At 43.8% G+C, this 24,995-nt stretch overlaps 1 protein-coding gene across 2 annotated transcripts in view; it reads right to left on the bottom strand.

Annotated features, from left to right (window-relative positions):
* Positions 1–24,995, bottom strand: part of TMEFF1 (transmembrane protein with EGF like and two follistatin like domains 1) — a 175,358-nt gene that overhangs the window by 62,358 nt on the left and 88,005 nt on the right. For both annotated transcript variants that reach the window (XM_064150063.1, XM_064150064.1), the window contains exons 2-3: positions 15,552–15,661; positions 6,760–6,889 (exon numbers count right to left, since the gene is read on the bottom strand). In XM_064150063.1, coding sequence (XP_064006133.1) covers positions 6,760–6,889; positions 15,552–15,661 — 240 coding nt within the window. The remainder of the gene's footprint in view (positions 1–6,759; positions 6,890–15,551; positions 15,662–24,995) is intronic.

Below are 24,995 nucleotides of genomic sequence, written 5' to 3'. Positions count from 1 at the left end.
GCTTTCAGATCACAAGAAAGCATGGAGTGTTATTTTCTACAACATGGCATAACTTTCAACTTTTCTCTTGCTTCCCTCTCTAAGCCTAGCAGCAGTGCTAGGACCATTGACTCCAGGGTAACCACACCAAGCTAAACTGGTGTTCCTATGCTTTTTTCCTGAGCCTTGGCTAGATTTTCCCTAGCAGCTGCTGCTTTAAAAAGCAGCATTTTTTGAGAGCTTACTTGGACAAGCAGACCTGTTCCTTTCAAGCCCTTGACCAATTCAAGACTCCAAATGCGGTCTCTGTGCGCCAAGATTTGGCAAGAAAGATGCTCAAACAAGTGAGGAAGCTAGACAGAAACAGCATCCCCCAAAGCCACAGGTCAGTAATTAAGCTTGACTTCTCTCGTTACTTGAGCCACTCTTTTTCAAAGAGGCTTGTAAAATTATGATTATACACAAATGTTCAGGCACCTGCTGTGAGCTGCCTTTATCCACAAAGGCATTTCTGAATGAAATACATAAAGAAGCATTTGGAACAGATACAGTATCTGAACACTGCAAGCACTAGGCCACAGTCAGAATCCCACTTTTTTTTGGTGGTTCTCTCTGAACAGAAGCCATTTCTGCACTGTGGGTCTGCTTAAGTGCAGAGACAGAAGGTATTGCTCTCCAAACCTGAAAGAGCTGCAGTCTCTCTCATTCTAACTTGAACTAGCATGAAAATTGAACTTATCTCTTCCCCATTTAGGTTAACAGCTCCATATACTAAGTACAACCAGGAAGACAAATAGTTCACTGACAAGTTTTAAGCAAGCAGACCCTTCCACTTGATTTACATGAGGCAGGTGATCCAGTGGGCACCTCCAGGGCAAACCTATGAGATCCTGCTCACAGAGAGGCGAGCAAAGAAATACCAAATCACTGCTCCTTTTTTAGATCTGTGTAAGAAACAGGTCAGCAGCAAATCCAGTTGTGGGCTGAACAGAACACTTGACACACTGAAGACAAAACTGTACACCATTCTTCAGGAAACAAAGCCAAAAAACGGTGTATTTGCAGAATTTAGCTATTGCAAGGCTTAGCTGACAGCTCAGAAGGGATTTTCAGCACCTGAACTTTGGCACCCAGGAGTTATTATACTCTTTATACTCAAGTCCTGGATTTTTCCCTAAAGCTTTTGGGATATAGCTGTGGTTTTCTTAGCACAAAGACAGTATGTGCCACTTCTCTGCATTAAGGAGGAAAGGATCTTCCCATATCAACACTCCAGAAACTTCACTGAGTAAGTTCTGAACGATGCTGACTTTTTTTTCAGTTGTCTTTGGTTACTCATGAGACAGAGCCACAAGGGAGAAGGGCAGCTGCTACCTCAGCTCCCAGTTCCCTGTTAGTCTGGATTTCCTGGTTAAGAGAGAGAGAATGCAGTCCTCTCCATGACAGGACTAGGCAAGCATGCTGAAGTTACACCCTAAGTAAACAAAAGAGTACCTCTAAGAACAGATCAGATAATATTATCAAGAACCTTGTTACTGAAGAAGACCATCCTGATCTACAGCTGGCATTAGATGCGGTAAGGAGAGCACTACTGCTCTGCATTTAACTTTCCCTCTTTCCTCAGTACCACACAATTCTCCATCAGGTCCTGGAGCAGCAGCAGAAGCCCCAAACTCTCCAAGGACCAGCGTTTTGGAAGAGTTTCAAAATCAGCACAGCCCACTTCAAGCCACCAGCCAGAGAAAAGACCAAAGCAAGCTCCAGCTTGCTGCTGGCAATGGTGCAGGACTAGTGCTGCTGCACAAAAGCAGTCTGTAGAGGAGCACGGCAGCTCAGCCACCCAGCAATCCCAGCAGCAACAGCTCAGCCTTGCTGCTGCTGGGTTCCCATCCCCACTCTCCCAAGAGCAGAGCTGCCTGGTAGCAATTACCCTTGATTTTGATATGCCAGCAGGAGCATTTGGGGAGGAATGCTGACAAGCCTAACTGCCAGCAGCTGCAAAGCCTCTGGCTGCTCGAATGAGGCTTTAACCTCTGCAGTGCCAGGCTGTGTGTAGGGAATATCCAATTGGCTTGACATCTTCAGGGGGAAAGTGGTAGCTATTTCCTTCTTAAATATGCCATACAAAAAGAAAACAAAAAGAAGTACAGGACGTTAACTCCTGGCATGTGTTGATGTAATATATCTGGTTAAGCTATTTCTTTGCTTCCAAAACACTTCTTAATGACAGAATAGCAATGCTGTGCTGCCACAATGCAAGCTGGACAGGAAAGCTTCTGTACTGCACTGAATCTGGAAATAAGAGTCTTGATCAGCTCTCAGCATGAATGAACCTTTTTATAGCAGGTTATCGTGTTTGTAATGGCTTTCTTGCAAAAGCATAAAGAGTTATTTTCACACTTTCTTAATCTAGAGGTGAGTTGCCTATAATTTCTTCCTTAAATCTTTTAAAAGGATTAAACTGAGCTTATTATATTTCTTTTCAGGACAGTATGTGCACCTACACATGCTTCACTACAAGGTTCCTACAAAGAAAAACCCAACCAAACCAAAACCCTGACACATTTATTGTTAACAACAAGTGCACTGAAAAAAAAGTCTGATTACTTCACAATGAAGAATGCTAACTCCTTAAATCATAGAGATAGCATTTATTTCTGGGTTTGCAAATAGCTTTTGGTGGTGGGGGTTTGTTTTGTTTTGTTTTTAATTTAGAAATCCCTTCAGAAAGCAAAGGGCTGTGCCTTACAAATGCATACAATGCACAGAGAATCCATAAGTAAAACACATGAAGTGCTACATCGTTTTGCAGTTAAGTTTTCATGTGCATACAATAAAAACCTGGCAGCAACCAAAACTGCAGCTCTGTGTGTGGAGCAACAGGAACACACATTCTTAGAAATCAAACAGAAATGTCCATTTCTTATTTACTGAATGAATTTGTTTTGTTTTGAAGACAATAAATTAACTAACAAAAGTAGATAGAAGAAATCAAAGGACTCCTCCTCAATGCTCAAAGCACCCTGATCAGCTTCTCTTCTAGGCTTCTTTCATCTATTTAGCAAACCCATACAAGATAACCTCCAGTAGAGGATGGCATAACATGAATGAATTGCAGTGTAATGTCACCCTTTATGAACTGATTAAGGCTTCAGGTCAGCAGCAAGACTGCTGATGCTATGAGTCTGGCAAGAGTCCTGATGTAGATACTGCTATCTCCCCCTGTCTCGCTGGATGGTCCAGACTCATTTTATTATGGTCTGAACTACAAGCAGGGAACTGATAAGGGCAAAAAAAATTAAATAGAGGAAAAGGCTGGGACAGCTGTGACCTTCTTCACAGTGTAATCCCACAGAGCAAGGAAGAGAAGCTGTGGAAAATGGAAAGTACTACAAGCAAGGGCTTCACAGCCAGTTTGATTCACAACCCTGTTCGTCTCCATCCAGTCATGAATAGGATGGCTCCTTAATGAATGCAAAAGGTTTGATCAGGTGCAGGCTAAAATGATATATATTTGATTTGACACATTGCTTCTCAAGGGTATTAATGCACCAGTACAGGCTGAGAGGTGATCTGCTGGAAAGCAGTTCCGTGGAGAGGGACCTGGGGGTCCTGGTGGATAACAAGTTAACCGTGGCACAGCAATGTGCCCTTGTGGCCAAGAAGGCCAATGGCATCCTGGGGTGTATTGGGAGGAGTGTGTCCAGCAGATCAAGGGAGGTTCTACTCCGTCTCTACTCTGCCCTGCTGAGACCTCATCTTGAATACTGTGTTCAGTTTTGGGCTCCCCAGTTTAAGAGGGACAGGGAATGGCTGGAAAGGGTCCAGCAGAGGACTACGAGGATGATTAGGGGACTGGAGGGCATGGCTTATGAGGAGAGGCTGAGGGACCTGGGGCTTTTTGGTCTGGAGAAAAGATGACTTAGAGAGGATTTGATAAAAGTTTTTAAGTATCTAAAGGCTGGCCAGGAGCAGGGGGACAGGCTCTGCTCACTTGTTCCATTGCTCCCTGTGATAGGACAAAGAGCAATGAGTGTAAATTGCAGCAAAAGAGGTTCTGCCTCAACGCAAAGGGGAACTTCTTTACTGTAAGGGTCACAGAGCACTGGAACAGGCTCCCCAGGGAGGTCGTGGAGTCTCCTTCTCTGGAGATTTTCAAGGCCTGTCTGGATGTGTTCCTCTGTGATCTGTGTCAGATGGGATTGTCCTGCTCCTGCAGGAGAGTTGGACTCAATGATCTCTCTGGGTCCCTTCCAACCCCTAACAACCTACGAGGTCTTAGGCAAAGAGAGCATGAAAGCTGCTTTTCAGTCATTTTCCTAGTTTCTCTCTATATTGCAACATGAGTCTACATGTATTGTCTAAACCCCATAGACACTCATCATCCAGACCTTGTGCTACCTTAGAGTAAGTAGGCATAGAAACACTTCTGTATACCCAGATAATAATAAAACCCAAATGAACATCCTTTCACTGAAAAATTTCCTTTGACAATGCTGAGACTTGAAAACTTCAGCCATACACTTTCTTGTATTTAGAATCACAGAATCACTCAAGGTTGGAAGGGACCACAAGGATCACCTAGTTCCAATCCCACTGCCATGGGCAAGGGACACCCTACCCTAGAGCAGGCTGTCCAGAGCCCCATCCAGCCTGGCCTTAAACACCTCCAGCCATGGGGCCTCAACCACCTCCCTGGGCAACCCATTCCAGGCTCTCACCACTCTCATGATGAAGAACTTCCTCCTCATGTCCAGCCTGAACCTACCCATCTCCAGCTTCATTCCATTCCCCCTAGTCCTGTCACTCCCTGATATCCTGAAAAGTCCTTCCCCAGCCAGTGAGTGCTAAAAATTAAGCTGTGTTTCTTTGGTTTTATGTGGGATGTAAAGTAAAGGAGAGGAAGGTTAAAAAAAAATAGATCCCAGAGTAGCTGCATAACATAATTAGCTACCAGAAACCTGAGGATGAGAAATGTCTTTTTATTAGCAAGGTAGAACATATTAAACAAAACACTTTTCAATTCTCAAAACATTATCCTAGGTTTGGTTTGGGGTTTTTTTAAGTGAGGGAAATTTTCTGTGAGTTTGTTTCTTAAAATAATTTGGGCATGAAAATGAATTAAAAAAATTACTTATGCACCCTCAGTTCAAACCTTTATACTTCTCTTGTAGTGTTATAGTAGTATCTGAGTACTCCAAACTGTAATGTGGTTTTTTTCCTATCTCTAGCAGTTTGGGGACAATTTACATGTGACACACTGTGAAAGAACATAGATCCAGTCATCTGCCTGAGATACACTGGAATTATGTGGTGAGCTGGGCCCAAAACACAGATTTTCTTCAGTATTAGGAGCAACATCACAGATTGGTTTTGACCTTAGTAAGCAGCCTTAGGTCTGTGTTATAGTCAAAGGCATCAGATCAGCTCATGTAAAACACAGCCATGCAGCATTCCAATGAGACAGCTCTGGGACTGGCAGCAGCAAGCACTTGCCTAGGTACACTATCCATATATTTACACTAATTTCTAGAGAGGAGATTGCAGCCAATAGTGAGCTCCAGACTGCTGCCTCTAAATTGTTATGGATAACTAAGACCAGCCAACACAAAGCCAGCTTGGAGCATGCACCTGACCCGCAGCCATGTTTTTGGCTGCCATACAGATGTAACCCTTGCTTAGGTTAATCTGAGTAACTATTCTGTATCAAAATCTGAGGGATGTCATACAACTTAAAACGCCTTTTTTGTGTTATTTATGTGCAGAAGAATGCAGCTGTTGATGCTACTGAGTTGGGCAATTTAATTATGAGAAAGCCAGCCATGTCTGTTCTGACCAGCTTTGACCTGTTTAGAGGTTCAGAAGACCTCTTGTAGCTACACTTCTGTGTCCAAGAGCCTGTTGAAATGCTTAAGATGGTGAAAACCTGTCCCACATATTTCAAGCATGTGCAAAATCCATATTTCAAGTGTGTAGGAAGATAAAAAAGGTCAATCTATTAGAAATGTGAGGTACAACAATTTTGTAGCAGTTAGGCATATCCTCAATGGAATTACCCAAAGCTAAATTAGTCAAAGATCATGTTGGAGAGAGATAGAGTGGTAGTCAGGTTGATCACTGTCACTTGCTGGATGCTACATGAATTCTGTGCTTCCTGAAAAGGAGTTCTAAAGAAATTATTGAAGTCTGCTCCAAATTTATTGTAAGCCTTTTGAAGTACATCAAGGCTCTGCCTTTCAGTATCTGAAGGGGGGCTACAAAAAGGCTGGGGAAGGACTTTTCAGGATATCAGGGAGTGACAGGACTAGGGGGAATGGAGCAAAGCTGGAAATGGGTAGGTTCAGGCTGGACGTGAGGAGGAAGTTCTTCATCATGAGAGTGGTGAGAGCCTGGAATGGGTTGCCCAGGGAGGTATTTAAGGCCAGGCTGGATGAGGCTTTGTCCAGCCTGCTCTAGGGTAGGGTGTCCCTGCTCATGGCAGTGGGATTGGAACTAGATGATCCTTTGTGGTCCCTTCCAACTCTGACTGACTCTATGATTCTATTTTCTCAGATAAAGTATTGCTACTTTTAATGTTTATTTATTAACCTGTTAGCATATCAGAAGATACATGAGATTTCTTCCCTACAAAAATATCCCATGCTAAAGAAGACTTGGGGTTTCCACGTTATTTCATTTTATGAAAGTCATGAAAATTAAACCATCTGGAATTAAGAGCAGAACTAAAGAGCTAACCATGTGACATCATTCATTAGTAACACAAAGTGATGCTTTACGTACCAGAATAACAAGGTCCTCTTGACACCACTGTTATCTCTTTTTGATGCTTGCAAGCAGCTCTCCTGAGAAAGCATTCATTTTGGTAAGTGTCTCCATTTGATCCACAAACAGGAATATAGTTTGTGTGACACTGAAAAAGAAATGATAAAGTAACCCAGTCATACAAAATCTTGTGATTAATCTCAACTGCATGTTAGCATACAGGAAGAGAGCTGTATGCATAGCAATTCCTAGCAGTAACTTGGAACTCTGTTCACTACAGGAACATTTAAAGTATATTAGTTTCTCAGTATCACTGTGTGCATTCCTTTTGCATCGTTGAAGCAATAGCCCAACTCCATACAGACAGAACACAGGGATTCAGCAGGAAAGATTGAAAGAACAAAATAACTGTAGTGGGACTTTGTAATGGCTAGAGGGAACATGACAGGCATCTACAAGTATTTGAAGGATAAACACTGAGGAAGGAGAAAACTTCTTCAAGATACTACAAGAATCTGTGACTAGACACAGGGGAGGAAAGTGAGAAAAGGCAAATTTAAAGTAACTGGTGCTGAAGTGCAGATTTGCTAATCTTTTAGGTCATAGAAAGATGGAAAACAAGCACCATCCCCACTAAATTCACAGAATCATGGAATCAGAGAATGCCAGGTTGGGAGGGACATCGAGTACCATCTGGTCTGAACTTCCTAGGTAACTATAGTTTAGATGAGATATCCCAGCACTCAGTCAAGCTGAGTCTTAAAACTCAGTGTGAGCCCAGCGTAGGGGAATCCTCTTGAGAGATCTCTCTTACAGGGAGACTGAGGGAGCTGGGGCTCTTTAGCTTGGAGGAGGCTGAGAGGTGACCTCAGCAGTGTTTATAAATATGTAAAGAGTGAGTGCCAGGAAGATGGAGCCAGGCTCTGCTCGGTGATGGCCAAGGACAAAGGGCAAGGAGTGGAAGCAGAGGCATAGGAAGTTTCATTTAAACATGAGGAAGAATTTTTTCCCTGTGGCGGTGATAGAACACTGGAACAGGCTGCCCAGGGGCACTGTGGAGTCTCCCTCTCTGGAGATAATCAAAACCTGCCTAGATGCATTCCTGTGTGATCTGGTATAGGTGATCCTGCTCTGGCAAGGATGTTATACTGGGTGAGCTTTCAAGATGCCTTCCAGCCTCTGACATTCTGTGTTTCTGTGATTATTCCAATGTTCTCATGGTGAAGAATTTTCTTCTAGAGTCCAATAGGAATTTCCCCACAATTAACTTGTATCCATTTCCCCTTGTCATTTCCACGTGACTCCTTGCAAAAATAGAGTCTTCATCCTCTTGGTAGCTACCTCTTAGGTACTGGTACATGGTAATAAGTTCTCCCCTAATCTTCTCTTCTTGAGCCTGGACCAACCCAGTTTTCTCAGCCTTTCTTCACATGGCAGGTCTTTCAATCCTCTGATCATTTTCATTGCCCTTCTCAGGATGATTTCCAGCCTGTCCACATCTGCTTTCTACAGCAGGGACCAAAGCTGAATGCAGAAGAGGGACACAAAGATGATCGGAGGGCTGGAGCAGCTCTCCTATGAGTACAGGCTATGAGAGTTGGGGCTCTGCAGCCTGGAGAAGAGAAGGCTTTGAGAAGACTTTGTAGTAGCCTTCCAGTATCTGAAGGGGGCCTACAGGAGGGCTGGGGAGTGACTATTTACAAGGTCTTGTAATGACAGGGTGAGTAATGGGTTTAAACTAGCAGAGGGGAGATTTAAACTGGATGTTAGGAAGAAGTTCTTTCCAGTGAGGGTGGTGAGACACTGGCACAGGTTGCCCAGGGAGATTGTGGCTGCTCCCTCCCTGGACGTGTTCAAGGCCAGGTTGGATGAGGCCTTGAAAAACCTATTCTGCTGGGAGGTGTCCCTGCTGATGGTGGGAGGGTTGGAACTGGATGATCTTTGAGGTCCCTTCCAACCTAAACCATTTGTGATTCTGTAAACTCCAGATGTGGCCTGACAAGCACTGAGTGGGATGATGACTTCTTTGTCTCTTCTGGTGAAGCCTTGTTGATGAAGCTCAGCATCATAGGTATGTTTTACTTGGTCAACAACTAGAATAATGCTTTTGTATTACAATACTGAAAAATATTAAGCTCCAAGTCAGTAGCATTAGTACATATCATAAAAAGAACTGAAGAAAGCAAAATTTATCATTGCAAATGGCTTTGGCAGGAGCAGCTTCTACTTAGCTGCTTTCTTACATTCTAAGAAAGATGGACTACATACCCCTTGTATGTACAATATGCATTTAAATGCTGTGAAGCACACTTGAGACCACCAATCTGCCTAGCATCTGAGAGCAATGCACCGCTCCCTGCTGAGCTGGAGATGCAAACCCCACTTCACTGTGTGGAAAATGAGACATTGCCCTGTTTGGGGCTACAGTAGTAACTGTTATTCCAGACATATCTCTTGTTTCATCTTCAAAACCCCAAAGCAAAAATCAAAGAATAAGAGGCAATAAAAAATTACACAGACTACTCACCAGATTTCCCAACCACATAAAGTGTACCTTTAAAGTGTTACAGCTCTACCAGTGAGGGTTCACACAGAAATTACAACACCAATTAAGAGAAACTGCCACAAAAGGACAAGAATTTCTTCTCCAAATTCCAAATGACAGTTTCTGCCATAACAATTTCTTTGTGTTTTGGCATACACCAGTCTCAAAATATTCAACTTTTAAAATGTAATTTTGAAGGGAATCACCCACCCCTCCTTTGACATCCTGCCACAGATGACCAACTGTGAATAAACTAAGCATGTATAGACAGAAATACATCATGCTTCTAGCTCTGAAAATGATTGCAGCAGTTTTGTAATACTTTCCCATAGCGAGTAGCTCTCAGAAATTAAACACTGCCATCATTTTTGTCACACCTCATACTGAACAGTTACTTCTAGGCAGCTCATGGCTTGGACAGATTCACTCTGTGCTGGGTCAGGAACTGGCTGGATGGCAGAGCCCAGAGAGTGGTGGTGAATGGTGCCACATCCAGTTGGCAGCTGTCACTAGTGGTGTTCCCCAAAGATCAGTGCTGGGCCCAGTCCTGTTCAATATCTTTATTGATGACCTGGACGAGGGGATTGAGTCCTGCATCAGTAAGTTTGCAGATGACACCAAGCTAGCAGCAGGTGTGGATCTGTTGGAAGGAAGGAGAGACCTGCAGAGGGACCTGGACAGGCTGGATGGGTGGGCAGAGGCCAATGGGATGAGATTGAACAAGGCCAAGTGCAGGGTTCTGCACTTTGGCCACAACAACCCCAAGCAGCACTACAGGCTGGGGACAGAGTGGCTGGAGAGCAGCCAGGAGGAAAGGGACCTGGGGGTGCTGATAGATAGTAGGCTGAAGATGAGGCAGCAGTGTGCCCAGGTAGCCAAGAGAGCCAATGGCATCCTGGCCTGCATCAGGAAGAGTGTGGCCAGTAGGACAAGGGAGGTTATTCTTGCCCTGTACTCAGCACTGCTCAGGCCACACCTTGAGTACTGTGTCCAGTTCTGGGCCCCTCAATTCAAGAGAGATGTTGAGGTGCTGGAACGTGTCCAGAGAAGGGCAATGAAGCTGGTGAGGGTCCTGGAACACAGGAGGAGGCTCAGGGGTGACCTCATCACTGTCTACAACTACCTGAAGGGAGGCTGTAGCCAGGTGGGGGTTCTCAGGCAACCAGCAACAGAACAAGGGGACACAGTCCCAAGTTGTGCCAGGGGAAGTATAGGCTGGATGTTAGGAGGAAGTTCTTCACAGAGAGAGTGATTGGCATTGGAATGGGCTGCCCAGGGAGGTGGTGGAGTCACTGTCCCTGGAGGTGTTCAAGCAAAGCCTGGATGAGGCACTTGGTGCCATGGTCTGGTTGACTGGCTAGGGCTGGGTGCTAGGTTGGACTGGATGATCTTGGAGGTCTCTTCCAACCTGGTTGATTCTATGATTCTATGATAATTACACAGGAAACTCTTGAAGGGTGCAATACTTTCGAATTCTCTACTCAATCTCAAAGTTGCTATGTGATATTTTAAGAGTTCTGTCCTAACAATGGAAAATGAGAGGGAAGGAGATTCATTTCTCACAGTTTGGTAAGCCTTTAGCAATTTGGTTCAGCGCAGCCAAAAGTTCTCTTGCAAAAGTCCTCGTAGGAGTAGAGTTGTTTCCTTGTGAGGACATCCTTTACTAATGACCAAAATAGAGCTCAATATGCCCTTGTGGCTGAGAAGGCCAATGGCATCCTGGATGTGTTAGAAGGGCTGTGGTTAGAAGGTCAAGAGAGGTTCTCCTCCCCCTCTTCTCTGCCCTGGTGAGGCCACATCTGCAATATTGTGTGCAGTTCTGGGCCACTCATTTCAAGAAGTACAGGAAACTGCTTTAGAGAGTCCAGTGCAGAGCCACAAAGATGATGAAGGGTCTGGAACATCTCCCTTATAAGGAAAGGCTGAGAGAACTGGGGCTCTTTAGCATGGAGGAGACTTAGGGGTGATCTCATTAATGTTTTTCAATACGTGAAAGGCAAGTGATGGGAGGATGGAGCCAGGCTCTGCTCAGTGATGTCCAACGACAGGACAAGGGGCATGCTGGAGCAGAGGACATTCTATGTCAGCACAAGGCAAAACTTTTTCACTCTGGAGGTGACAGAGCACTGGAACAGGCTGCCAAGAGAGGCTGTAGAGTCTCAAGTTGTGCCAGGGTAGGTATAGGCTGGATATTAGGAAGAAGTTCTTCCCAGAGAGAGTGATTTCCCATTGGAATGGGCTGCCCAGGGAGGTGGTGGAGGCACCGTCCCTGGGGGTCTTCAAGAAAAGACTGGATGAGGCACTTAGTGCCATGGTCTAGTTGATTGGATAGGGCAGGGTGATAGGTTGGCCTGGATGATCTTGGAGGTCTCTTCCAACCTGGTTGATTCTATGATTCTATGATTCTGTGGAGACATTCAAAACCCACCTGGATGTATTCCTGTGTGACCTAATCTAGGCGATCATGCTTTGACAGAGGGATTGGACTAGATTATCTTTCAAGGTGCCTTCCAACCTCTAACATTCTATGATTTTGTGTTTCTGTGATCTCTTCATGGATGGGATCTGCTTTAAGGATGAGGAAAATCTGTCTGGGCTCCATCTGATGCTGCATGATTTTGGGGTGCTCAGCAAGTAAAAGGATGGAAGGCTTACTATATTTCTTTTCCTATTCTGTCTTATTAAAAGCATTATCTTATGAGACCATTTATTGGTCAGATTGAAAAAGAGCCCTGTGCTGACTCTTTCTTCCCTCATCTCCCCCCACCAGTCCATAACACATTAGGTGTTGGCCAGTTTTTAATCTAGATTTTGTAAAACATCATCCAAATCACAGCAAAAGACCTTTGCAAAGGTTTGGTGAGCATGTGCTATGCCCCTTCTCCATTATAATACAAAGGGAGTTAAACTTGTTTCAGACTAGACATGCAGAAATTGGGGATATTACTAAGGCCACTGCAAGCAGAGTACAACTGAACCCTTCAGCACATCTCCTGGGGTCTAATTTGTAAACCTGATTCTGAGGAATTGGACTTGGGTCTCTCTATGTTAGGTGACTTGGCAAGACAGAGAAAGCCTGCAAGTTGTTCAGAGAGGTCACAGCCCACAGAGCTCTTGCTGCCGTGACATTATAGCTGTTTCAGTGACAGTGATGGAATTGGCACTCAGTCACCACCAAAGGGGCTCCTAGGAGGAAAAAACTACAGCTCATTAATATTTAAAGTTTTAGAACACCAAACAGTTAAGAAACACTGCCAGGACAGGGATGGCAGCAGATAAGGTGGAGAAGGAAGAAATGCAATGTCTGGACGGGAATTGAATTCCTAAATTCCCAAATCTAAGGAATGGTTTGTGCCAGCCTTGGCCTTAGTTCAGGGGTAGCTGTGAACAGCCATGCTTCTCTGTTCTCTAAGATTCCCTGCTGTCAGGCAGCCAGGGCTGTAGCCTCACACCTGGCAGCAGCCCCCACTCTGGTAAGAAAATCCTCATCTGAACAGCACCAGAACCTGAGACCATTTTAATGAGTCAAATTTCTCACTAGACTACATTCCCCCAAAGATTGCAGGGTAAGAGCATAGGAAGTGCCTTGCTGAGTCAACCCAGAGGTGCATTTATCCACACACTCTGTTCCAGCTGTGGGGAATAGAGAAGGCATGTCAGGGAGAACAGGTTGATATCCCCACGCTTCCTGACAGTGCTTGTTCAGCTGAAGCAGTGTACACAGATGTGTTTAATTCCTTTTCTAATCCTTGGAAAGTCAGGGAAGAAATAAATCAGCTAGCTATCAGATGGTCTTGCACACAGAGAAACTAACAGTTTGGGCTGGCTGTTTGTTGCCTGGCATATTTTGGTGCTGCTAGCTGCAGACAAATAATTAAGGACGGGTTACAGGAAGAGTTCAACCTCTTCTGTCTGAAAATTAAAACACCTCTTCCTCATCCTGAGACATTTTTCTGTAGTGTATAGGACTAATTTTTCAAGTAAACTTATCAGTAGACTAAAAAAATACTGGGTTTAAGATTGGGCTCTACAAGACAAAGTATCAGCTTATCATAAGGAATGCTTTGGGTTGGAAGCACCTTTAAAGGTTATCCAGTCCAATTCCCCTGCAGTGAGCAGGAATATCTTTAACTAGGTTGTGTTGCTCAAAGGCCTATCCAACTGGATCTTGAATGTTACCAGGGATGAGGCATCTACTGCCTCTCTGGGCAACTTGTTCCAGTGTTTCACCACCCTCACTGTAAAAACTTTCTTCCTTTTATCCAGTCTAAGCCTGCCCTCACCGATTGGTTCCTTTTTCATTTGTTGTGATCTTGGTATCAAGGAATCATAAAATTTACCACCTACAGAAAATAAATAAAACCTCTGCTTAGGCTGGGATTGAATTTCTTATCCTTTTAACAATCATTAATGTGGAGTTATCTCCTTATTTTTCATAAATAAAAGTTATAGACAGATTGAAGATTGAGGAGCGCAAACCTCTTCTACTAAGAATTTTTTCTCCCTTTAGAAGTCAGTTGGATCCCACTGCTCTCATGAGATTTAAGCTGCAGTATGCCCCCTGCATAGTACCCACCTGGACACTACCACATCATGACCCAGCTCTGAAACACTGGAACCCAGACTCCTTGCAAGATCCCATATACATTGCTGCTGTTGTGGTTCCCCTTGATTTATTTATTCAGAAAAGAACACATGATTATTTTTAAAACACTGAAAAATAGCCCACTCCAGGGTTGATTTGCAACACTGCCACCTCTCCCAGTTCTACTGGCACTCTTGGAATATTTGATGCACTTGTCCTGGCTATAAGTTGTAAGATGAAAGAACCTCAGTATTCTCTTATCTCTAAAAAGGCAGGGGTGGGAGAGAAGAAGGAATACAGTTATGTAAACTAAAGTCAAAAAAACCCAGCAAAGTAAATTGAACTTGCTATTTAGTACTTTTTAAACATTCATAGGATATTTTAAATCAGATTTCCATACTGAGTGACACTAATTCAGTGTTTTCATTCATAAACTTCACGCTCACTGATGATCTTGTTATTATCTTTTGCTAAAATGCCTCAAGATCTTCCCAGATCTAATGTATCACATTTAGCTACCAGCAGAGCAGGGAAGTGTCCTACAAATGCAAGCTCATACAGCAAGAAGTTCATAGTAAGTACTACACTTAAACTACAAAACTTCATCTGGTGTGTGTGACCATGTGTGGACTCCCTGCTTTAGGTCACTTTTCCTCTCTTCTTGAGTCTTGGTGCAGGATAAGGCAAAGTGGGGAAGAAAAGAGTGGCTGTTACCCAGTGCTCTTCATCTCTGCTCCTGCTGGTCACAGGGGCCATGAGTGCCCAGAATGTGGTGTCCCTCTGTTCTTCCTCATGTTGCCTATGCTGTCGGCTGCTTAGAAAGCCATGTGGGGAACAAGCATGGTGCTACGTTCTCCCCTTGCTCCCTGAGCACACTCTGGTGAAGTTCAGCCGCATAGCATTACCTATGAGGCTCTGGCCAGCCTGATCTAGGGTAAGGTGTCCCTGCCCATGGCAGAGGAGTTGGAACTAGATGACCCTTGTGGTCCCTTTCAACCCTGATTCTATGATTCATCTGGTCCAGTTCTGGGCTCCTCAATTCAAGAGAGACGTTGAGGTGCTGGAGCATGTTCAGAGAAGGGCAACAAGGCTGGTAAGGGGCCTGGAACACAAACCCTATGAGGAGAGGCTGAGGGAGCTGGGGTTGTTTAGCCTGGAGAAGGAAACTCAGGGGTGACCTCATTGCTGTCTACAACTACCTGAAGGGAGGTTATAGCCAGGTGGGGGTTGGCCTCTTCTACCAGGCAACCAGCAATAGAACAAGGGGACACAGTCTCAAGTTGTGCTGGGGGAAGTATAGACTGGATGATAGGAGGAAGTTCTTGCCAGAGAGAGTGATTGGCATTGGAATGGGCTGCCCAGGGAGGTGATGGAGTCACCATCCCTGGAGGTGTTCAAGAAAAGCCTGGATGAGGCACTTGGTGCCATGGTCTAGTTGACTGGATGGGGCTGGGTTCTAGGTTGGCCTGGATGATGTTGGAGGTCTCTTCCAACCTGGTTGATTCTATCAAATTCTATGAAATCTCAGTTAGTGCCATTAAAAAAAAAGCTTATGGTTAGACTACACAAGCCTACTGATGAGGAAAAACAACCCAAAACTAATATGGTGATTCTACAAATACCTTAATACACCTAAGAGATTGGTCAGACACAGCAAAGAAAGAGGTGAGCAGCCCTTACCTGGAACTGACACGCACATTTCAAGCCATCGCCCTCTTCCTTGCATACTCCTCCGTATTTACATGACGATTCATCACAGGCTCTCACATCGGATTCCCTTACATTTAACTCTGTGAAGAAAAACAGGAAAAGGAGACAATAGAAACTGTAAGATAAGCAATTCTGGGAGCTGCCTTGTCCTTAAACCCACTGTGCCCCTTCACTTGGCCTTAGCCTCATAGCGAAGTTAAAGGGAAAACCCCAGAGCTGTTCCCTGGGCTATCCTGCATCAGCTCTGTCCTGCTCTTCAGGGACAGCTTTGCCTTGTTGGCACAGCAGTTGTGGCCAAATACCACCTCACCACGCAAACACATACAGAGAAGGAAAGTGTTTCCACTGCCCAAATTCCTTCCCATATGCACCCTGCCAGGGATTCTCCCAGTAAAACAGCTGCTTCTGTAGAAGCTGGGTCTATCAGGAGCCAGCACCTATACAAAGACTATAGACTTTGTCTACCACAAAGGCTCTTGAGAAGAAAAACAGCTAAAATATCAGAATTTCTCTGCCTTTTCCCCCCAGTCTTTAGCTTGCTTACACTCTCATTCTTCCAACTAACAATAAACTGAAGTGTGTTTAAACTATTATAATTAGCCTGCACTGTAGGAGACAGAGTAATGAACCAGAGCCCTGTCTCTTAGCTGCTGCATAAAAATATGAAACACAAATGCAGCTCACTTCACTGGCACCAGAGGTACAGCTGACAAGAAGGAAACACATCAACTTCACAGGCACTAGCTCCAGCACAAAGGTTGCTTCAATGGCTTCAAGCTTTTTTGGGGCCTCAAATCCAAGACTGGCTTAAAAGGAGAATAAACACACTCTTTTGAAATAAGTATTTCATATATATATCAGAGAGAGCAAAAGGAGGCACAGGAGGGATATTGAAAGTGGCCAGTGTTAGCCTAAATGTGACCTCTCCACGCCGAATGGAAATGGTCCTGTTAATATTAATTGCAATGAAAAGATGAAATTGACACCAAAGGCTCTGGGAAAATCCTCTGCCATTAAGGCTGCACTGATATCAATGGATATCATTCAAAGCTATCTGTGCTTGAGTCAGAAACCTCCAGCAATGTAACCCATTAATGACAGTCATTGACAACTATGTGATTTAAAATAATGCCTGTGACTTTCAATAAGCAAGCCCTGTCCAGGCAATTGGCTTAAAGAAAGCACTGAATATCAGCCATTTAGAACTGGCAAAAGGTAGGTCAAAAGCAGAAGAAAATAATGCTTGCTGCCACTAGCAGTCTTAAATAGGCAGTCACCCTCCTGCTCACAGCAGTGTCAGCACTTTGGTGTGACAGTGACAGACACCCTGAGAAACTGCTCCTGTGGGTTTTATTATACACCCACAGATATAGCTCATATAAATAAATATATAATTGTATCACAGTTTCTGTAACAAATGATGTTATGTGTCATGCAGTCCTGCATTTAATACAGCTTAACTATGACTTCCCCCCCCCCCCCCCCCCCATAGCACTAAAATTACAGGATCAGATCTCAACAGAAGGTCTAGTTTTAATCCACGCAGGTTGTCAGCTGTAAAAGGGAAAAGTATTGGGGTGCTTTGTTTTGGTTTTCCCTATACATCCATCATTCCCAAAGGCGTAAATGAGGAGGGCAATGTATGTAACACTGGCTGGTTAGGTATCCTGGTTGCCATCACAACCTCATGCACATGTTCTTTAATGTTATTATTAATGTCTCCATTTATCAAGCACAACTGCTGCACTGTAGGCACCAAGTTAATGTGACAGAAGATTGCAGCTTTTCAGCTTAGTGTGTTTGTCAGTCGCTCCTGCAGGAAAGGTGCCTTTCTTTCTCCTCGGGAAGATCTCTTCCACAAAGATGAACAAACTATCAAGCTTAATTAAGGGGAAGTGACTGTCACATCTTTAAGAAGGATCCACTTTGAGCTGATACCACATTTGAGAGAAGGCAGTTTATAAAAGGGACTAACCAAACAGATAAATTGCAGTGTGAACAGCTCTTAAAATCCTGTTTTCATCAGCTCAGGAAACTGAAGAGATGTAGGTCCCCCTCTTCTCAACTCTCAGTTGAGCTTGCTGGACATGATACGCCCAATCAGCAGAAGAAACAGCTGCAACTCTGCCCTAGTGAGACCTCATCTGGAGTACTGTGTCCAGTTCTGGGCCCTCCAGTTCAAGAGCAAGAACTCTTGAAAGATTTCAGAGCAAAACTATAACAGGAGACATGAAGATGAGGTGGGGGAATCACCCTTTGTGAGCCTCCCTTACCCCAAGAAACAAAGACTTCATTTCTTCAAAAGCATTAAGGCATTAAGATGACAGAAAGCACATAATCTTAATGGTTACTTAATTTTAGGAGTGGACTCCTTCTTCCCACATAAAAAACATTGGTTTAGATGAGATCAGATAGTTCTCAGCAATACTCTGAGTGAACCAGACTTCAAACTAGCACAATAAATGATCCACATTGATTTTAAGCTTGTTTGCAGGAGATGAACACCGAGCAGGGAAGGTTATTCAGAAGTGAGAAGCCAATGTGATTTTCCAGAATCATATAAAAGGCAAGATAAAATGAACTATATTCTGTGACAGGATGTCACCTAATCCCTGCTTTCATTCAGTGGCAAATTCTAGCAGCAGCAGCAAAATCAAGCCTCTGACACGTGCGTGATTACCTCTGATGGAATCACAAGCGCTAGGGACTGTGGTAGCCATAATGATCTCCACATCTACTGGTATTTGATTCAAAAATGAATAGATGAGGATAGATGTTAATAGAGAGATGGAGAAAAGAACCACAGATGTCTTGCATGTCTGAAATATGTTCTCTTCAATGGATTCCCCATGGAGAGAGAAATAAAGTGGAGTTTCTGCAATTACACCCAGAAGACTGCAGCATCATCATATGTGAGAACAGATCTAAGAAAGGAATAGGAACATGTAGCAAATGATTTAGAGCAATTTCTTACATGTTTCTTCAACACCTAGCACAACTCATTTCCCAGACTTTTGGCAAGTACAAATAAGAAAAAGCCTCAGTGTGAATCATTATATATAGCAAGAAGATGGTAAGTAGCAATCCATCAACTCCCAGGAGAAAATATAATTAGCACAATTAAATCAGGCTTCCCAATTTATGGTAAAGTTAATCTCCAAAGACCTGAAATGAGGTATTAAATTGTTTTGCTAGTATCTGTTCAGCCAGTACACTCCTGGTGTTGTGAGGGTCAGCCCTCAGAGAGCATCTTGCAGAAATTTGGCTGCAAAGACTGACATCAAGGTCTTCACGTTGGTTGTTTTTCTTTTCTCCTCTTTGGAAATGAATGCACCTTGTGATAATTTGATACATCACTAAAAATGAGGAAAATGTTCTCCATTTTGATTCTCACCAGAGAATGTGAAGTTCAGCTTGACACAAGTAGCTGGAGATTGGCTTTTTGCCTGTGACCTCAAAATGCAACGCGCTGAGGCATGAATCCCTCATTATAAGCTAGATTACACGTGTCAAAATGCTGAACCTGAAGATTAAATAGAATTTGTGGGTTTAAGTACATCAGACACGTTGCTTCCATCTGTGGATACCTTGAGAACAAAAATAAAATCTAAGCAAATCTGGTAACTTCATTAGCAACTTGGTTATTTCAAACTCATGTCTCTCCTGGTGTTGGCAGTAGTACATAGTAATGATGGAAGAATATAAAGAACCAAAAAACCCTTTTCCTGTATTGAAGTGAGTGGGTGGGCTTAGTAGCAGTGTTGCCCTCTTGAATATTTCACCTCTGCCTGGAAAAAACTCTCTGCCTGTCTTCTGTTTCCAGGGGATAAGACCCCAACCAAGGGAAGTGCTGGAACCCCTCACCCCCTCTTCCTCTTGACCCGTGGACTAGGTACAGGGTGGGGTGCAGTCTTCACCATTCTCAGTAGAGAGAAAAGGCAAGACAGTATGGGGCACTTCACTGATGTTTTTGTGTCCTCCAAGCAGTTTGATTTTGTATGTTAAGCTTTAAATGAGGATGCAGAACATTTTGTGAAGGTCATACACATACAAACACACACAGACATGGGAAAGTTCAGAAAGGGTCTACTACTCTACAGGCTAAAAGAATCTTCAAAACTGTAAGAACTGAAGTGCGTCAACATTGGCTTGGGAAAGAGCTCACAGAAATTATGCTGTGTGAGGATATGCTAGAGCCCACAAAGTACACTGGAGATAGTAGCATTAGGAATGGATGAACCTTTTGGACAACAGAATAAAATAACAACCCAGTGTTGAGTTGGCCTCTCTCCCGTGCCGTGCAGGAGAGGGAGCGACACAGACTTACACCAATTTGATGCATAATGGTCACTCCGTTATTGAAGCTAAGCATGATACCTATGCAGTGGAGCTTGGCAGAGGGGTGTGTACTCCTGATAGGCCTACGAAGCAGAGATGGGCTGGCCACACACACAGAGGCAAACCCGACCAACTACCCTCCTTAATCCCCCTTTGCAACAACTTAGCCATAACACTACTTGTTCCCAGGGCTGACCAGCCTGTCTTCTCGCACAGCTCAGCTGAAATAGCAGCTTCTCTGCCAGCCTCCCAAGGCCACTTTTCTGCAGCTTGGCCTCATTATCAGAAAGACCTAAATCTGTTCAGGTACTCTGCCTGTTCTTTTCACTTCAATTCTGCTCAAACCCCAACAGCCCAGCGAGATGAAAACCTACAAACTGCTCCGCTTTGAGCATCAGCCTTATGACTCTGAATTTGCTTTAGCAAATCACTGGCTTTTTAGGTTTTGGTAAATCATTCTGATTTGGGCAAGTTATCTAAGAAATACTGGACAACCTAATATGGGAAAAGAATCTTAACAGAAAATCTTTCCCACAAGGATCATTCAGGTGACGGTAGTGGTGCTGAATGGTGCCACATCCAATTGATGGCCAGTCTTTAGTAGTGTCCCCCAGGGATCAGTGTTGGGCTCAGTCCCATGTAATACCTTCACTGATGGTCTGGATGAAGGGATTGAGTCCACCATCAGTAAGCTTGCAGATGGCACCAAGTCAGGAGCATGTGTTGATCTGTTAGAGGGTAGGAGGGCTCTGCAGAGGGACCTGGACAGGCTGAATAAAAGGGCACAGTCCAATGTCAGGAGTTTTAACAAGCCCAAGTGTCAGGTTCTGCACTTTGGCCACAACAATCCCATGCAGAGCTACAGGCTGAGGACAGAGTGGCTGGAAAGCAGCCAAGGTGAGACTGACCTGGGGCTACTGGTTGACAGCTGAACATGAGCCAGCAGTGTGCCCAGGTGGCCAAGAAGGCCAATGGCATCCTGGCCTGAATCAGGAATACTGAAGAAGCAAGGATGAAGCCCTAGCAGAGCCTGAAATGGAGCATTCCCCTTCCTGTCATTACACTAGACTACGTGGGATTCACTAACAGCTTTTTTATTCTGGAGACTTTGTAGCTTCTTTTAAGGTAGTGAAACCATAGGTCAGGCTTCTAGTTTGTACAGCAGCAATATAAAACAGGGACACAGACTCAGAGACACAAATACACCTCTCATACTTCTGCAGAAGATGGGAAGCAAAAGTTGCCATGGTGGACACCAAAGGGTATTTTGATCTTCTACCAGCTTCAGTGTGCCACATCCACCACTGCTAATCTCTTACCACAATTTCTGCACTCTGTTTCTGTAGCAAGAAGCAAAACTAGGAGCCAAACTCACCCAGCATATGCCAAATACTGAAGGTGAAGTGTATTCCAAATGCCTGTGTAGTGAAGATTGTTTGTTTTAAAGCAAGCCAGCATGTATGGCTCAGATGTGCACATTTAGACAAACAGTTCTGGTGGAAAGGAAGCCCCTGGGCTTTGCATCAATTTCTTTGACACCTGCCACTGATGCCATGTGAAGCAAACACATTGTATTTATTCCTGCTTTTTCTTCTTCTGAAGTTATAAGCTGTTTCACTAAAATGCAGCTCATCCTGGCAAAAAGTGAGTAACCACTAGGCTCAGATCAAGGAGGATGCCTGACCTTAATGCTGCAGCCTAAGGAGTGTGGTTTCTTGCTTCATTGCTTAGAGCACAAAGTATTACTACAGCATGGTGCCTTCAGAACTACCACCTTCAAAAACAAGTGTGTTATCATTGATGAAACATGAAAATGCCAATTACTTAGGAATTAATAAACAGTCTCTGCATTAGGCTACCCATATAATTTTGCTGTCCTTGTTTGTTTCAGGAGTTGTGGATTACAAAAAGAAGACATTATCATTTCTACTGCAGACTTGGACTGTTGAACTTCTTCTCAGGAGTGGTCTGAGGTTGTGGGGGAAGGAAAAAAAGGGCAGACAAGACTCTCAGAAAACAATCAGCTATTACTTGTCCAAATAAATAACACTTGCTTGTGTCTGACAAGTCAAATGAAAACAGAATGGCTCAGAAAATAAGACAGTAAGACAAACTATCAGGAAATGATTCAAGGATAAGGAGGATTCCATTCTGATCCTGCACATACCCTGTCACAAATTTTGGGTGACATTTTAGCAAGAAACAACTTACAAGGAATTAAGAAGGTGGAGAATGTGGAAAGTGGAAGCAGAAGAACAAGGAAAAGAGCTGTTTTTAAGAAAAAAAGCAATCAAAGAAGAAAAAGAGGAGAATTCAAATATGTAACATCAGACAATCAAAAACAAATGTGAGTTTTAAATAATAAAACCATTTAAAACATTTAAATGCCTCCTCTGTAATAGGGTATAATTTTGCTTTCACACTTGCATTAGATGAAAACAATTAGTCTAGAGGTTATATGGGGGAGAGGAGAGGAGGAGAAGGGAAAAAAGCAACAAAATCATTAAAATTAATTTACCCTAAAAAAACACCCAAGAACATTGACAACTGTAGTCTAATGGAATTAAGATACTCCCTGACATTTTTTTTTCCTAACTGGCCAATTAATGGATGCCTTGGGTGGCTGCTGGCAAATCTGCTGCTTTCAAAACAGTCTTAAGCATTATTATAGACTAGCAAAAAGTTGTTTTGCTGTATCTTGATGCAATATTTAAGACTCAATTGTGCAGGAAAGAGGAAAACAAAGGAAGTAAGATGTACTTTGGCTCTTGAGAAAGAGGAAAAAAAAAAGGAAAGAAGATGTCCTTTGGCTCCTGAGAATGCTGAGTGAATCAAGCTTGAAATATTTCCCTGGAAGTACTTATACAAGGCTGCATGGATTGCTTGAGTGCCGTCCCATTTAGCAAGGATGATTGTATTTTACATTTCTAGTTGCTGTAGTCTCCTTTCAAAACTGAGAAAAACAGAATGCATACATGCTGCTAAAGTAATGAGTATCCTTGCACAAAACGGGAAACCACAGCAAATGGTAGCAACTAGCACTCGCACAGCAAGGTAACAAGGCTGCCTTGGAACCTGAGTCTCCCACACTGCAATTATTCACATTACCAGCGAGTCTCAGACTAACCCTATTCAGGGTGAAAAAAAGTAAGGGAAGTGTCATAGTGATGAGTGTTTGGATGACAGTTCTGTCAAAACATTGGATTCAGCCCACGGTGCATTTCTGTTTCCATCACGAAGAAAAAAAATAGAAATTATTTGTAGAGAAAGTTGTGGCACTTTTTTTGTTACAGTAAAAGCTTTGACACACAAAAACTCAGTATAATCTGTAGGTGAATGTGGAAGCATTTCTTGCTGACAGAGGACACGATTTGATAAACATGAGCAACCTGTGCTGCCAAGAGTGCCCTTGAGCCCATCGCAGAGGCAGGAACTAAGGCAATGAAACAAGTTCTGGGCCACTCAATTCAAGAGAGATGTTGAGGTGCTCGAATGTGTCCAGAGAAGGGCAACAAAGCTGATGAAGGGCCTGGAACACAAACCCTATGAGGAGAGGCTGAGGGAGCTGGGGGTGTTTAGCCTGGAGGAGGCTCAGGGTTGACCTCATGGCTGTCTACAACTACCTGAAGTGACATTGTAGCCAGGTGGGGGTTAGCCTCTTCTCCCAAGCAACCAGCAATAGAACAAGGGGACACAGTCTCAAGTTGTGCCAGGGAAAGTATAGGCTGGATGTTAGGAAGAAGTTCTTGACAGAGTGATCTGCCATTGGAATGGGCTGCCCAGGGAGGTGGTGGAGTTGTTGTCCCTGGAGATCTTCAAGAAAAGCCTGGATGAGACATTTAGTGCTATGGTCTAGTTGACTGGCTAGGGCTGGGTGCTAGGTTGGCCTGGATGATCTTGGAGGTCTCTTCCAACCGGGTTGATTCTATGAGTCTATGAAAGCATTCTATGATTCTATGAAGTCCAGCTGCAAGGGGGCAGGATCTGCTGGCCACAGGAGGCTGACCCAGAAATGTTTTACCCTACCTGTACCTCACACAGCCTTAGCCTATCTGTGCCTTATGTGTGTACCAGTCTTAAAGCAAGTTAGCTGTGCATGTCTCTTTCAAGTTAGCATCTAAGTCACTGTATCACATTGCTATGGCATCATGACTCTGGCCGCCTGCCCACCGACAGCAAATGGGACAAATTGTGCAATTGGTTGGTGTGCTGGTTTGAGGCTAATTGGAATATTTTAATGAGGAATTAGATCACTGATTGTGAAAAGAAAATGATGATGGTGACTATATCATTCATTGGTTTGTTGAGAGGGATAAAAAGTCAAAACAGTGTTCTCTCACTTTGTCCTGAGACGTTGCCCCGTTCATTTCTGTCTGGTCTGTGTCCTTAGATCTAATCTCTTCCCTATTAACCCTGACCTGCTTTGATATCTCACCTCTAATCTCAGCAATTAACATGTAAGCTTTGCTTTGTTTATGTTTGTCCCTCTGAGATAGAGAGGGGAGGGAGCAGAGAGGGGCACAGCTTTGAGCTCTTCTGGGCAGTTCTCTGTCTGTGTGGGAGTTTGGAATTTTGTATTATTTCTAACTTGTACACAAGTGTAAATACTTGAAAATGCATTGTGTATATATGCTTGCAATTTCTGCCATGCTGTAAACATAGCTTCATCTTACTTCCAAACGGTCTGAATTAATCTGGGAAATTTCAAACAGCGGTGGTGGGGGAAAAACCCTAATCCACCACATTTGCAGACAGGGAAAGATGCAGTGAGAACCTGTGTGGTGGAGGGGCTGTAGGCCCAAAAATAGAGGTCTCCCTATGCCTCTACATGCCTGGACATGCTTTCCTGCTAGGACCCATGGTAGTGAATAGGGTTGTGTAACACACACACCCCCAGTCTGTGTATCTGGGGTCTGCCCATGTGATCCCCCTGTTTGGGAGGGTCCAGGCAAAGAGCTTCTGCCTATTAAGGTAAGGTTTGGCTTACTGCCCACCTGATTGGTCACTACGGTTGGCCAAAAGGCCACGAATCTCAGCCCACAGTCTATAAAGAGGGATGCAAAGGTGCACCATGTG

This window comes from Pogoniulus pusillus, chromosome 10 (genome assembly GCF_015220805.1).
Source record: "Pogoniulus pusillus isolate bPogPus1 chromosome 10, bPogPus1.pri, whole genome shotgun sequence".
NCBI lineage: Eukaryota > Metazoa > Chordata > Aves > Piciformes > Lybiidae > Pogoniulus > Pogoniulus pusillus.
This window is presented reverse-complemented; position numbering and strand designations above follow the sequence as displayed.